The sequence below is a fragment of the Prionailurus viverrinus genome, chromosome D3 (genome assembly GCF_022837055.1).
Source record: "Prionailurus viverrinus isolate Anna chromosome D3, UM_Priviv_1.0, whole genome shotgun sequence".
Classification (NCBI taxonomy): domain Eukaryota; kingdom Metazoa; phylum Chordata; class Mammalia; order Carnivora; family Felidae; genus Prionailurus; species Prionailurus viverrinus.
In genome coordinates, this window is record NC_062572.1 from 68,592,763 (window position 1) to 68,605,907 (window position 13,145).

The 13,145-nt window shown below is 41.2% G+C and overlaps 1 protein-coding gene across 1 annotated transcript in view; it reads right to left on the reverse strand.

Annotated features, from left to right (window-relative positions):
• Nucleotides 1–439: 439 nt before the first annotated feature.
• Nucleotides 440–13,145, reverse strand: part of SKOR2 (SKI family transcriptional corepressor 2) — a 44,342-nt gene continuing 31,636 nt past the window's right edge. Inside the window, exons 7-8 of the mRNA XM_047828429.1 lie at nt 7,707–7,772; nt 440–578 (exon numbers count right to left, since the gene is read on the reverse strand). Coding sequence (XP_047684385.1) covers nt 7,710–7,772 — 63 coding nt within the window. The 3' untranslated portion in view covers nt 440–578; nt 7,707–7,709. The remainder of the gene's footprint in view (nt 579–7,706; nt 7,773–13,145) is intronic.

Below are 13,145 nucleotides of genomic sequence, written 5' to 3' on the forward strand. Positions count from 1 at the left end.
GATAACCCAATCACATCCAGTTTTAGGGACAACTTCTTTTTGTTCCAACTTAGAACCATCAAGCATTGCTAGAAGAAAGAAGAGGTATTCACTCTCCTTAATGAGAAAATATGTGGATTAATGACATTTCCATATCATACGCTGGATCATGACTCTTGTGCTCTGAAGGTTTTGGGCTTGGGTGTATAACTTCATGGTTGGCACGGAGGACTGTTAGGCTCTACTGCTTGTAAGAAATAAAGTCTGATAAAATACCTAACAAGCGGGGAGACTCTGAGGTCATGAGTATAAAGACAGCTGCAGTTTCCAAGTGCTTGGGGAAAGATGCACAGCCAGGCTTCGACAGAGCCTGGAGTTTAGGAGGAGAACGGAAAGGCACAACGTATTTCCAGCATCCTCAGCAGGAGAGGCCAAGGGTCTTCCACAAGAGCTTGGCCATTAATTCAGTTCAGACCTATGCCACAGTTACGAACTCCAGCCTCTCAGACATACTGGTGAAATCCTCTGGCTCTAACTTCCTCTTTGCTTCAAAATTATTTGCTGATATTTTAGCACTGGTAACTCTGAGATGCTTCAAGCTGCAGTTAGAAAGGAAAAGAATGACATTTCAGGCTCGTTTATACAGCCAGTTGACGCAGCTGTAGGACAAAGGCCTTGAGTTCATCTGCAAGTCTGCTAGTTGACTCCAGCCTGCCCAGTCACTGCTCTTGCTATCTGGTCCTGGAGTTTACACTGGGCTCGGCAGAAAACAACCACTGCTGTCCCCTGGTGGCTGGTCATAAAGCCAGGTCTGCGTTCACCCAGAGAATTTTCTTGTATTGGCTTAAAGTACAAAGCTAAGGGTGCTGGGCTTCCATCCCCACATACAATATAAAGCCTACATGGAGAAAAAGGTCCACCAGCTTGACTGTCCAGTTACCCCCCTGAGCACAGCCGCCAGTTTCAGAAACGTGTGCCACGTCTGAAAGGCTGTGTGAGCCCTATGCTCAGACCCAGGCCAGAACACCTCAGAGAGGGCAGAATGCCTCTCTGCCCAGCATCCTCATATTATCTTCCAGTAGTCATTACTGGGAACCTGTCCTCGGAGTCCAGAACCCGGTTAGATCCTTCTCTGACTGGCTTCCTATCCTTCATGGGCTAGGAACAAAACCACTAATGAGTGAGCCCTCCTTTGGTTTCTCTCTCTGTTTTTTAAAGTTTATTTATTTATTTATTTATTTATTTGGGAGGGGGAGGGGCAGAGAGAGAGAGAGGGAGAGAGAGAACCCCATGCAGGCTCCACACTGTCAGCGCAGAGCCTGATGAGGGGCTTGAACTTACGAACTGTGAGATCACGATCTGAGCTGAAATCAAGAGTTGAACGCTTAACCGACTGAGCCACCCGGAGCAACCCCCTTTTGGTTTCTTAATGTGGCAGCCGAAGGTAAGAACATCTATCTCAAGGGTAAATTGTGAATATTTTCTGGTAGTTCGTGATAATGAAGATGGTGGGGGGAAAGTGTCAAATATCATGGTAATACATTCGAAACCTCTTTTGAAATCTGTCAAGGGATGCCACTGGTGTGGAACCTCTTCAGTTAGGATGGTCTTTGGCAACTTCACGGTAAGAGGTCTTCCACGGTAGATTTCTGTGTAACCCAGCAAGACCTTAGAAATCCTGGCCCCAAAGGAGTTATGATTTTGGCCCTTCTACCTCATCTGGGAGGCAGAATTTTTGGCATAAAAGGACCCCAGACTTTGATTCAACATCACAGTAAGGAGGAAGGTACAATATCAACTCCATCACCAACACTGTCAAAAGAACTAGCGGGAATACAGAGGCTTCCTTTACCCATACAAAGATCCTAACATGATGGGAAGGACTCCAGTCACTAACAATGGCCAAAGGAGGCTCACCTAGACTTTAATAATCATTTTTGAAGGAATTCCATTTTCAAAAATAAATTTATTCAAATATTTTATGTCAAAATAATACTAAAAAGTATTCATTGCTATTAGTTGCCCCCAATCAAATGTGCACTTAACTACATGAACACAACTATTACTTCATAGTCTTTTTATTATAGACTTTTTTTTTTATCCACATGAATGTTAAAGAAACTACAACAGAGTTAAATACCATTTTTGATAACATGATTATATTCTTAATTACACTCAATATTAAACTGTAAAATATTTCCAGAGGAATACAATCTTCATTCATACAGCAGGCAAAGTACCAGAGAGGAAGGGGCCACGTCTAAGTCTGTCCAGTTTGTTGTGAAAAGCAGGTTTGTGCGGCTGATGCTGTCCCAGCTGTCGAAATGTGATCCCCACTCCTAGGACAGGTCTTGTGTTTCCACCAAGAATCACGTCTTCCAGTGTAAAAGACAGTCTTGCAGAGCCACCCTCTCCGAGTGTGCAGCACTGAGTTCACTTGGGACCGTCCACGGATTTCCCACCCCGGTTGGCTAACAGCACTCCCACGCTCTGGGTTCAGTTGGCCTTGAAAAACACAAAGACTCAAACTTTGGTTCCACCAAAAGATGCGACAAGCATTGACTGCTCTGGTTGGCTCCCCCCTCCCCCCCACTAATGAATGGCCGCTACAGTCTATTTTACATGGTTGTCCATGCTGCTTTGAGGTCACTTGTCCTTGGGTTCTCCCGAACCTGATTTTGTATTTGATTCCCAAGCCCTTTCAATTCGCAGTCTTTATGTGGGTCAGAAGTGCTCAGTGACAGGCTGTATCTTACAAGAGAACAAGAGTAAGTGATTCTGTGCACCTGGGATAGAACAAGAAATGCAGAATGACAACTTCAGCCCCATATAGTCAGAGAGTTTAAAAACACATCAAGTAACATTTAGTGTATCCTGAAAGAAGACATTTTTGGTACAGTTTGGATGAAATATTGAAATGGTGACTTGAAAGCATCTTCCTTTGTACATATATTTGCCTGCTCTCTTAGTTTATGCATCTCTGCTGACACTGAGCCAAAGTAGAGCTATTAGATCAGAGTATGCTGGCTTGCGATGCCTCCTTTACAGGAAAGTCATGTTTGCTAGGTTCTAGAAGCTCCAGTTTGCTTAAGACAGCCTGTGGTGAAAGGGGCAGACAGAATTTCATGCGCCAGTGCCCTGCTTTGGCTTTGGCTGGATTGCCCAAGTTAACATCTATGTTTCTTGTCCTGGGGGGTCAGGGCAACCGTAGAAGCATGGCTGGAGTTTTTGTGACTCAACAGCAACAAAACCATCGGATTGGCTATTAACTGCGTGTTTACAACTGATGATAGAGGATGCGGGTCAGGCCACAATCTCCCGGTACGAATCACAGGAGAGCAGATGAGTGTGGGGTGGCAGAGCCAGGCAGCCTGGCTCGGATCCTGCCACTTGCTCACAGCAAGACCACAGACAACATACTCAGCTCTCTGCATGTCATTTTTCTCAGCTGTAGCGTATGGTGAGAGCAGTGGACCTTCTCTCAATGGGTTGCTTTGGGGATTAAATAAAAGAATTGACACAAAGCCTTGAGCAGACTGGGAGCACATTGTCAATCTCGATGGAGACTCTTGAAAGAACCTGGTCCTATAGGTCTGACTACAGAGGAGAGAAATGGATATGCTATTCCCTCCCTTTGCCTTTGATCTATATAAAAGGAAGACACAGAGTGTTCCGTTACAATCCCTCTACATCATTTTAAGACCTTTTTCTTGTAGTGATTTTTGTAGCAACTATTCCAGAAATGAAGAAAACTAACAATTAGTTACGAGACACAAATCAAAGAGGTAGATGTTGTCAGTATAGGAAAAAAAAATCCTCAAACTCTCCAGAAGGTGGGAGGAAGGAGTAATCTGTGATGAAGAAAACGCAGACACAAGGCAAAAGTAGGTTAGTCATGCCCTTGGGTGTTATATATGGTCTTGAGCATACTTTAATAAAAGCAGCCCCTTGTGGGAAAGGAGAGAGAGTATGGCAGATGTCTGGTATGCAAGAGTGGTGGTCAACATTTTAGAACTGGCAGAGACTTTGATCAGGTTTGGCCACCTACATTTTATTGATGAGAATGAGCCTCAAAGAGATTGTACGATATTATCCAAGATAATATGGGGCAGCAGTGTCAGATTTAGAAGCCAGACTCCCTCCAAACAAACCCAATGATCCTTGGGAGACAGAGAAGTGGAATAGAGTCACATGGACCTGAATTGAGTCCTGGTTCTGCCACGTGCTAGCTGAGTGGTCCCACTGAACCTCGGGGTTCCCATGTATGAATGGGGATGACAATAGGATCTACCTTCTAGAGTTGGAATGTTCAAAAGAGATAGATTATGTGGCAAAGAATTTAGCCCAATGTCTGGCATAATCAGTGCTCAACAGATGATAGTTACTATTATTTCTGGCTTGGTCACGAGTTTCTGTATGACTACGAACAAGCCATTTCCCAGGATCCGCTTTCCACTTCTGTAGAATGACTGAAAGACCTGGGTGCTTCATCTAGCTACACGGATGACATCTGTATAATGTCAAAAGATGCTCGGAAGAAAAAGAACGTAATGATTAAATTGCTGCTGACATCATGGCACTTTTTTGGTGGTGCAGATTTCACAAAGATCACACTGGGTGTCTGGGCAGGACATGGGGCATGGAAACAACCTCAGGTAAGAGAGACTCTCAGGAATATTTCTGGTGTGAAAAACAGTCCTTGATGCAAGGACAAATGCACATAACATTTTGAAAATTTTTTTCGAATCATTTTCGTTGTACTGTGAGCTTACAATGAAACAAATACGCAAAGCAGCCCAATGGCTAGTCTACTAGGGCTTGTTTTAGGAGGTGGTTTGAAGATAAAGAAAGAAAGCAAACTACACTTAACACAGCTGGTAGCTAAACAAATAGAATTCATTGCCCCAAAGGGGACTATGCCTAGGTTGAAGAAAGGTTTAGATAAATCCATGGGTAATGGGTCTTTAAGGAGTTATCAAGGGAAAACTAAGAGTATTCAGTGCACGTGCTTAAATTTTAGGGTTGGTGTTGTTAAGAACAACAATTTGGCTTTTCTAATGGAATTATGCAATTAGTAACCTGGTCTGGGTGGAACCTTATTTTGACTCAACATGGAATTTCTTACATCCTAAGGTAGGGCAAAAAAGATTTGTAGAGCAGTGATATGTGGCGATACTCGCTCAGCTTATTAAGTGGATTGCCTGTGGTTTTGAAAAGCTTCCTCCTCTTAATAGTCATATTGGAATCCACTGGGTGGCAAGAACACAGCACACTACCTTAAGGGTCACTCTTGCATAAGACATTAATGCATCAGTCCCTAATTTGGAAACCTGTGGTCACTCAGCAAGGCAGAATTTGTCTCTCTCCCTTGGTGTAATGATTTTTATTTTGTAATCTCTCTTGGGGTAATTCCTTGCAGGCTTGGCATGTTGAGAATCAAACACTGCCTCTAACAATATGGTCGTGATTCTCTGCTTGGCTGATTTAGCTCAGCATTTAAGTAACCACTAATCTTCTGAAAGCACCAGGGTCTACTTAGAGAAATCCCTGTTGTCTGCAAGGATGGAAACAAAATCAGCATGAAGGAAGCATTAGTTACTAAACACAAATCAATCTTTTTTTTTTTTTTTTTTTTTCCACCTAGCTGTATGCGATGTCACCATCAGAGGCATGGTTTCTGGGCAGTCTTCATTTTGTAGGTACAAGAGCAGTCGTCATAAGCAAAGAAGATGAGTTGGGGAATAAGAAGGAGTAAAAAGAGTTTATTGAAGTTCCTGAGTGGAGATCAAACTACATTATAATGGATGAATATCATAAATGAGGAGTAAAAGAAGCCAGATACAAAACAATGTTCTGTACAAGGTCCTTTGCTAAAGTTCAAAACCAGGCAAAGCTGATCTTTGTTGAGTGGAGGAATAACTGGACAGGGGTGCAAGGTGGCTCTCTGGGTGCTGGAAGCCTAAGTAGGTTCATCTTGTGAAAATCCATTGAGTTTTGATTTGTTGACTTCATGACTTGATTTTTGAACTTTGATGAATATGTATCATACTTCAACAAAAATGTTATTTAAAAACACATCCTAATATATTCTCTTTGACTTGAAAGAGAATTTGACATTTTCAAATTATTATACCTATGAGTTTATCAGCATTAATTTGGGTGATTCTTGCCTTGATTGCCTTGGTATTCTGAGTTAAGATTTAGTGAAGTCTGACTGTTGTAAAATTATTCATTTCACACAACTGGTGCAAACCTGTCCGCTCTAATGAGAAGGAAACTGTCCAATGTCAACTTCAGACTTAAGAATGCTTGAATATATAGACCAGAGCCAACTCACAGGCCCACTTGCTAGAACTTCATGGATATGGAAACACAATGACTTATTATTTGACTGTCTTTCTTGCAGAAACATCTGCTTACAGAGGACAGGAAGTGCATGCACTAGGGGCAAGTGGGCACTGAATCTAAAGTCAGGAGCCCTGGGATCTCTTCGCAGCTTTGCAACGTGGACATAAAATGTCACATCTCTCTTCTCCGTACCTCAGTTCCTTGTGTGTAAAATGAAGGGGAAGCATATGAATGAGAGACTGTCTTGGAAATAGTTTTGAGCTCCTGATGAAATATGAGTGACATAATCATCATTATTTAAGACAAATTCTGAAGATTATCACTAATAAAGATGATGACAAGACGTGGGACTGTCATTTGTACAAGGACAGAGGAGGCTTGTGATATGCAGAAAAGAGGCATGAAGGGAAGAACAGGAACCACACACCCGTGTTGTACAGAATTCTTTTTGCCAATAGATTCTATTAAGTTGGAAATATTCCAGAGGGAAGTTCCAGAGGGAAGGATGGGGAAGAATGATTCTGATAGGAATGGGTCACACTGATAAATGACCACAATCCTAGTGGGCCATGAGCACTTACAAATGCTCCCTCTGACACCTGAGTTCTTCCCTGATTTAGCAATTCCAGTTGTTAGGTCATCCTAATGTATTGTCACAGAAACAGCAAGCCTTAGTTTTGACATCCCTTCAATTCTAACAATTATATATGTCTTCTGCATAAGCAAAAAGTTGCTTTTGAAATGTTTAGGTATGTTCTGAATACAGCCAATGAATTTTTACTGTCTTCCTGAGAAGCCTGGAATATTTGTTTTTCAAATCGTTGCCAGGGATGTGACCTCGAACTTGGCTTCAACTCTAGAGAAACAGTGATTGGTTTAGGGAAGGAATGAATGACTCTTCCTACAGAAGACGTTCTCCAAGGTCTGTGTTGCCTGCAATTGTTCCCATCACCGTCTGTCAGTAGCTCACCGAAAGCCAGATTTCGGGAAGGCTTTTACAAGCAAAGGAGAGGCAGAGAAGATGAGACACAGTAAGCATGATTGAGGACACTCCACTTTCCTGCAGAGGGGCAATACTCAGGCTGTTAGGGAGAACTGCAGAGAGGAGAACACCTCAAAACAGAACAAAGATCGCTTCTGCAGACTGAGTACAGACTTTTGTTACTTGTAGGAATTTTCCGAGGCATCTACAAAATGTACATAGCCACTGGCTTAGGAAGTCCCATGCCCAGGCATAACGAAGTTCATCAGTATATTGGCTGAAACACAGGATGCAACTTTACTAATAATCCCTTGGGCTATGTCGAAAACATCAATAAAGAACATAGCTGAGTAATAATTCAGAATTCAGGAAAATCTCTTTCTTCTGGTAAGCTTACCTTTTAGCTTTTGCTGAGATGGGCACCAAGCTTTTCTTTCCTGATCAAGCTTGCTGCATAGGGGATCTGTAAGATAAAAACAGGCAAAGCTGTCCAGATGAGCTCAATTAAAAAAAAATTTTTTTTTAATGTTTATTCTCGAGAAAGAGAAAGAGCATGAGTGGGGGAGGGGCAGAGAGAGAGTGACGGAAACACAGAATCTGAAGCGGGCTCTGGGCTCCGAGGTGTCAGCACAGAGTGCCATGCGGGGCTCACACTCTCGAGCTGCGAGATCATGACCTGAACTGAAGTCGGACGCTGAACCTACTGAGTCACCCATGTGTCTCCAGAGAAACTAAATTCGAAGACAGGTGCATAGTGGAGACCTTTCATCATGCTTAGAAATTTGAATGCCAGTAAATCCCTCCCTAAGGAGAAAAGGTCTCCATCCGATCGGCAATAGCATGGAGCTTCTGGGATATAGCAATTCCTAAGGCCTGTTAAAAAGCATATCAAGGACAACCAGTGATCACAGTAGACTCTTGCTAGAGCTAGTCTCTGAGGTCAGTATACGACATTTCACCTTAAGAAGTTTTTTTTTAAATTTTCATTTAATAATATGGTACTGTTATTTTTTTATTTAGGTATGAAAACTAAGTTATGATGTTATAACATATGTCCAAAGTAAAGAGACAAGGATGTGATTACAAACTAGTTCAATGCCATCTTTCATTTAATTACAGTGACCGACTATGCTATTATTATAAATCACAAAAATAAGATGAACTAACTAAACACAAATTATTACTCTGGGTAATTTCCCAATAACTACTAAGAAACATCAGAAATAATTGCACTGAGTGGAAAATACAACCCTTGAGAATACTACCTGGATAAACTTGAAAAGTACTTTTCAGTACTGGGACTTCAAATGAAAGCCTATCCCATTTGATACGTTACTTTTCATTAGAAAATCTGAATGGCTAAAATTGGACTGCATGTCTTATTTAGATTTACCTTTCCATTAACCCCAGTTAAGGTAGTCTATCATTATGTTACTTACCTTCATCATTGTAAGACTCAGGACTCTAGAGATTTGCATCTATCATGCATTTAAAGAAACACATATTCAGCTTTCTAGAATATAACATGAAATATGGCTGTGATGTGAAAGCAGTGAGGGAAATAAAACTATTTTCATCCGATTCAGCAATGTTTTTGAATACTGGTACATACGCTCTCCATGTTTCCGGCATATCTGTGTTTTGTTCTCCTGATCCCCCATCCACAAATATAAGCCTTTTCTAGTGGGAAGAGACTATGAATCTGTGAGTGACTAATATGGTCCCAATCATATTGGGACCACTATGCCATAATAACTGGTCAGCTGAATAGCCTTTTTTTTTTTAATTTTTTTTTTTTTAACGTTCATTTATTTTTGAGACAGAGAGAGACAGAGCATGAACGGGGGAGGGGCAGAGAGAGAGGGAGACACAGAATCGGAAGCAGGCTCCAGGCTCCGAGCCATCAGCCCAGAGCCCGACGCGGGGCTCGAACTCACGGACCGTGAGATCATGACCTGAGCTGAAGTCGGAGCCTTAACCGACTGAGCCACCCAGGCGCCCCTGAATAGCCTTTTTAATGGCAAAAAAGAGAGAGGACTAACATAACCATCTCACTCTTTTGATACACAGGCACAACATGGATGATTCCGATAGCCACATATCTGATCAAGAGCACAGACAGCATGAATGAATGATTCATTCATGCAGTGCCCTTATGGCCCTCATATTTGAGTACCAACCTCATATTTGAGGACATGAGCTGCGATGAGCCGGATGACGACAAGAGCAGTCACATAGGGTCCTACTCTAGTTACCTCTTCTCACTGGACATCATGCTACATCTGCTCTCAACAGAGATGCACGTTTCCCATCACAGCGTTTGCTGCGACATGCCAAACACAGGGATTGCCTCTCTCTTTCTGTGCATGATATAACGGAGCCTTGAATGGAATTCTATTAGGATAACAAGTAGAAATGATGTAAACCTCGGGGCAAGAGGAATTACCTAATACAATGTGCTTGTGTCACACTCACATTTAGAGACAGTCCTCGACATCAAGACCACAATGACTGAGAAAGTGACCCGTCCTGTTCCATCCCAGGCCCTACTGCAAGTTAACATTGCCAGGGGCCCACCACCTCATCAAAGTCGATAAACTACTCATCCTAACCCTCAGAAAACTGTGGGAAGGACACTGCTTTCATATCTAAGTCAGAATGCCTTTTTCCTTCCTTCCTTTTACCCCAGAAACAATGTAGCATTTCATTAAGGTGGGACGCTGAGGGGAAAAAAAAAAGCTTAGGAAAAAAAGGATGTTTCCATATATGCACATTTGATTCCCAAATCTACAGACTGGAATTTAAATCCGTTTGAAGAATTACCCACACTCAAACATTGTTGCATTTATGTCGTTAAAACCAAGTGAAATAAAAGCCAAACAAAAACAAAGGCAAAAAGTGCATGAAGTTGTGAGCTGAAAATCATGTATTTTTAATGGTAGGTCCTAAGTCATGAATGACAAAGAATATACTGCCATGTGGCCCAACTGTTCGTGGGAATTACCCTATTTCATCAATTCTAAAATGTACTTTTTCCCCCCTCATGTTTTAATGTCTCTGAAATTAGGTGTCATAATTGATGGTATCTTGGAATAATAGTTGAAAGTTTCTTTTCTTGTGATACATCAAGTAATGGTGTCTCTAACAACTGACAGTGCTTTGGATTCCATGAAATGCAATACTTGATTCACAGAGACCTCTGCAAACACTCCCCAATTTGGGAGCTCACGCTCCTGGAGGCTCCGTTTGAGCTAATTATTCCATTATGTTTCCTGTTCTGGAACTTACAAACACTTTCTTTCCATTTTGACCAGCTTACTATTTTTTTTTTAATGTTTATTGATTTTTGAGAGACAGAGAGAGAGAGAGAGGACAAGTAGGGGTGGGACAGAGAGAGAGGGAGACGCAGAATCTGAAGCAGACTCCAGGCCCTGAGCTGTCAGCACAGAGCCTGACGTGGGGCTTGGAACTCGTGAACTGTGAGATCATGACCGAAGTCAGTGCTTAACTAACTGAGCCATCCAGGCGGGCCATCCATTTTGACCAGCGTAGAAATCACCAAGATTTGCATGGAAAAAAAAAAATCTCTCAAAGCTATATAAGTTCTAAATTAGTCACCTAGTTGGCACGAGTCTATCAAAAGTCTGGGGTCTTACCAAGAAAGATAACTTCCTAGTTTGTGCCAAGAAAGAATTAGCCTGAGCTCAGACATTCAGGTGGGTTAACATGTCAAAAGGAGAATGAGGAGAAGGCCACATAACCAAGGAACAAGTGACTGCCTGGTCAGGATGCATGGCAATCGATCAGTAATGGGGAAAGGACCCACTGTAGTCAAAGTCTGGTCTGCTGCTGGGGAATGTTAAGGCAGCATCCAGTCCTCTGACTTGCAGGGACCTCCTTTTCTTGCATATTTAGCCACAAAACCAAAATCCTCTAGTGGCCTAGGGATCTTTTCCTAAGAATATAGTGCCAAACAGTAACTGTACTACCTACCTTAAAAAAAAAAAAATACATAGGACATATTTTTAAAAACTCTCTGGGTTGAGACGTTAGAAGTCTGGACAAGTTCCCATCCTAATGAATCCTGGACAACCTCCAAGGAAAGACTGTATCACTGAAGAGCTGTGCCCTTGCCAATGAGGGAGGGCCCCTGCAGCAGCAGTCAAGACCTCGCTCCTTTCCCTGCAAGGAAGCTCTGTGCTCCCAGCAACAGGAAGTTGTAAACTGCTTTTTTACAAGTCCACAGTGAACAAAACATTAGTACTAAATCTATCGATTGAGCGTTATTTTAATTGAGGCTTTTAATGAAGAACTTTGAGACCAAGTTTCCCCTGCTGTGTGTGAGTGCAGCACTCTGGATAAAACAGCAGAGGGCACTTCGAGACTAGCACATTTTCTCCATCTACGCGCCTCTTGGTAGCAATCTAGCAAGTTCAAAGGATGTGAATCTGGATCTAGCCGTTTATCACAGGCTCTCTTCTGCAGCTGCACAAGGTCCTTCGAGAACTCTGACTAAAGAAGAGTATGTCTTCAACAAACTTACAGTAGTAGTAACTTCTATACAGATGCACTGGCTTGAAAGAAAATTGTTGCCAAATTATCAATGAAAAAAAAAGTTATCAAGGCATCATGATGTGTAAATTATATTATATTCCAGTCCTTGAAAAACCTTAATCAAAAGGTGATACACTGAGTAAAACACCTTCAGCTTCTTTTTTTAATTTTTAAAAATTGGGATATAATTGATATATAATATTGTCTTAGCTTTTTCATCTTCTTCTTAACTGTACAGCACGATGGGTTTTGTTTTCAAAATTGAACCAACTTTTCCTTGAATCACAATCCATTTGTGAATGAGATTTTTTTTCCTTTGTGCTATAATACAAACTAAGATTTTCACGAGCTTGTTAAGTTTTAGAACTTTTGTATTTGGTTCATAGTGAGAAGAATCTACTTCTTTGCTTGTACAGCTAACTCTGGCTTAGTAAGGAAAACACTTTAAACATTTGAAAACCCAGGGCAGGCATGGAAGACTTTACTGCAAACTGTGTGAAGTACTTATAGACTCTAATTTTGAGCAATTAAAAAAAAATTAGCGTGTTGCCCATGTATAAATGTTAAACAAACTGCGTAGGCTTTAAATCTCACATTGAGATAAACGCACATTCATTTATAAGTGTACAAAGAGAGTCAATTATTTGACTCCATAGTCATTACACCTTTGCATTTAACAAACTGAAAAAGGAAGCAATGGTGCAGAAATCGCAGTCAGCAGAGAATCTGAAAATGCAGGAGCCAAAGAAATTCATAAGTTTTCTTTCTACAGCAATGATACCCAAGATGCTTTCGATAAAATCTTTTGAATAAGAACACTGCGTAACAGCATAGAATAAATGCACTGTGGGTCTATGGGAATTGTTACAAAATATGATGGTTTTAATATATTTGAATTCTCCATGATTGCAGGATAGGATGGGTTTTTATGTCATCTAAAGGAAAAAAAAAGCCTATTCTGCAGGCAAATGACTATTCTGTCATATATGCTCTGTAAGCTTTAAATATAAAATAGTTTAAATGTAAAATAATAATTTTGAGTGAAATGCTCTATTCTCAGGAAGCAAAGCATGTAACCATATTTACTGATGAATTAGATCATTCAACTAAAACTACTGAGAAAGTCAATGATTATGATACCTAGCAACTTCTTGAAAATCTTTAGATCGAAGTCTCTCAGGACATTACCCCCCACGTACTTTAGCAAATAAAACAAGCTGAATAAGGGATTTGATAAATTTCTGTTCAGGTGAACTGGAGTCTGCTGCCTCAATTCCAAAGC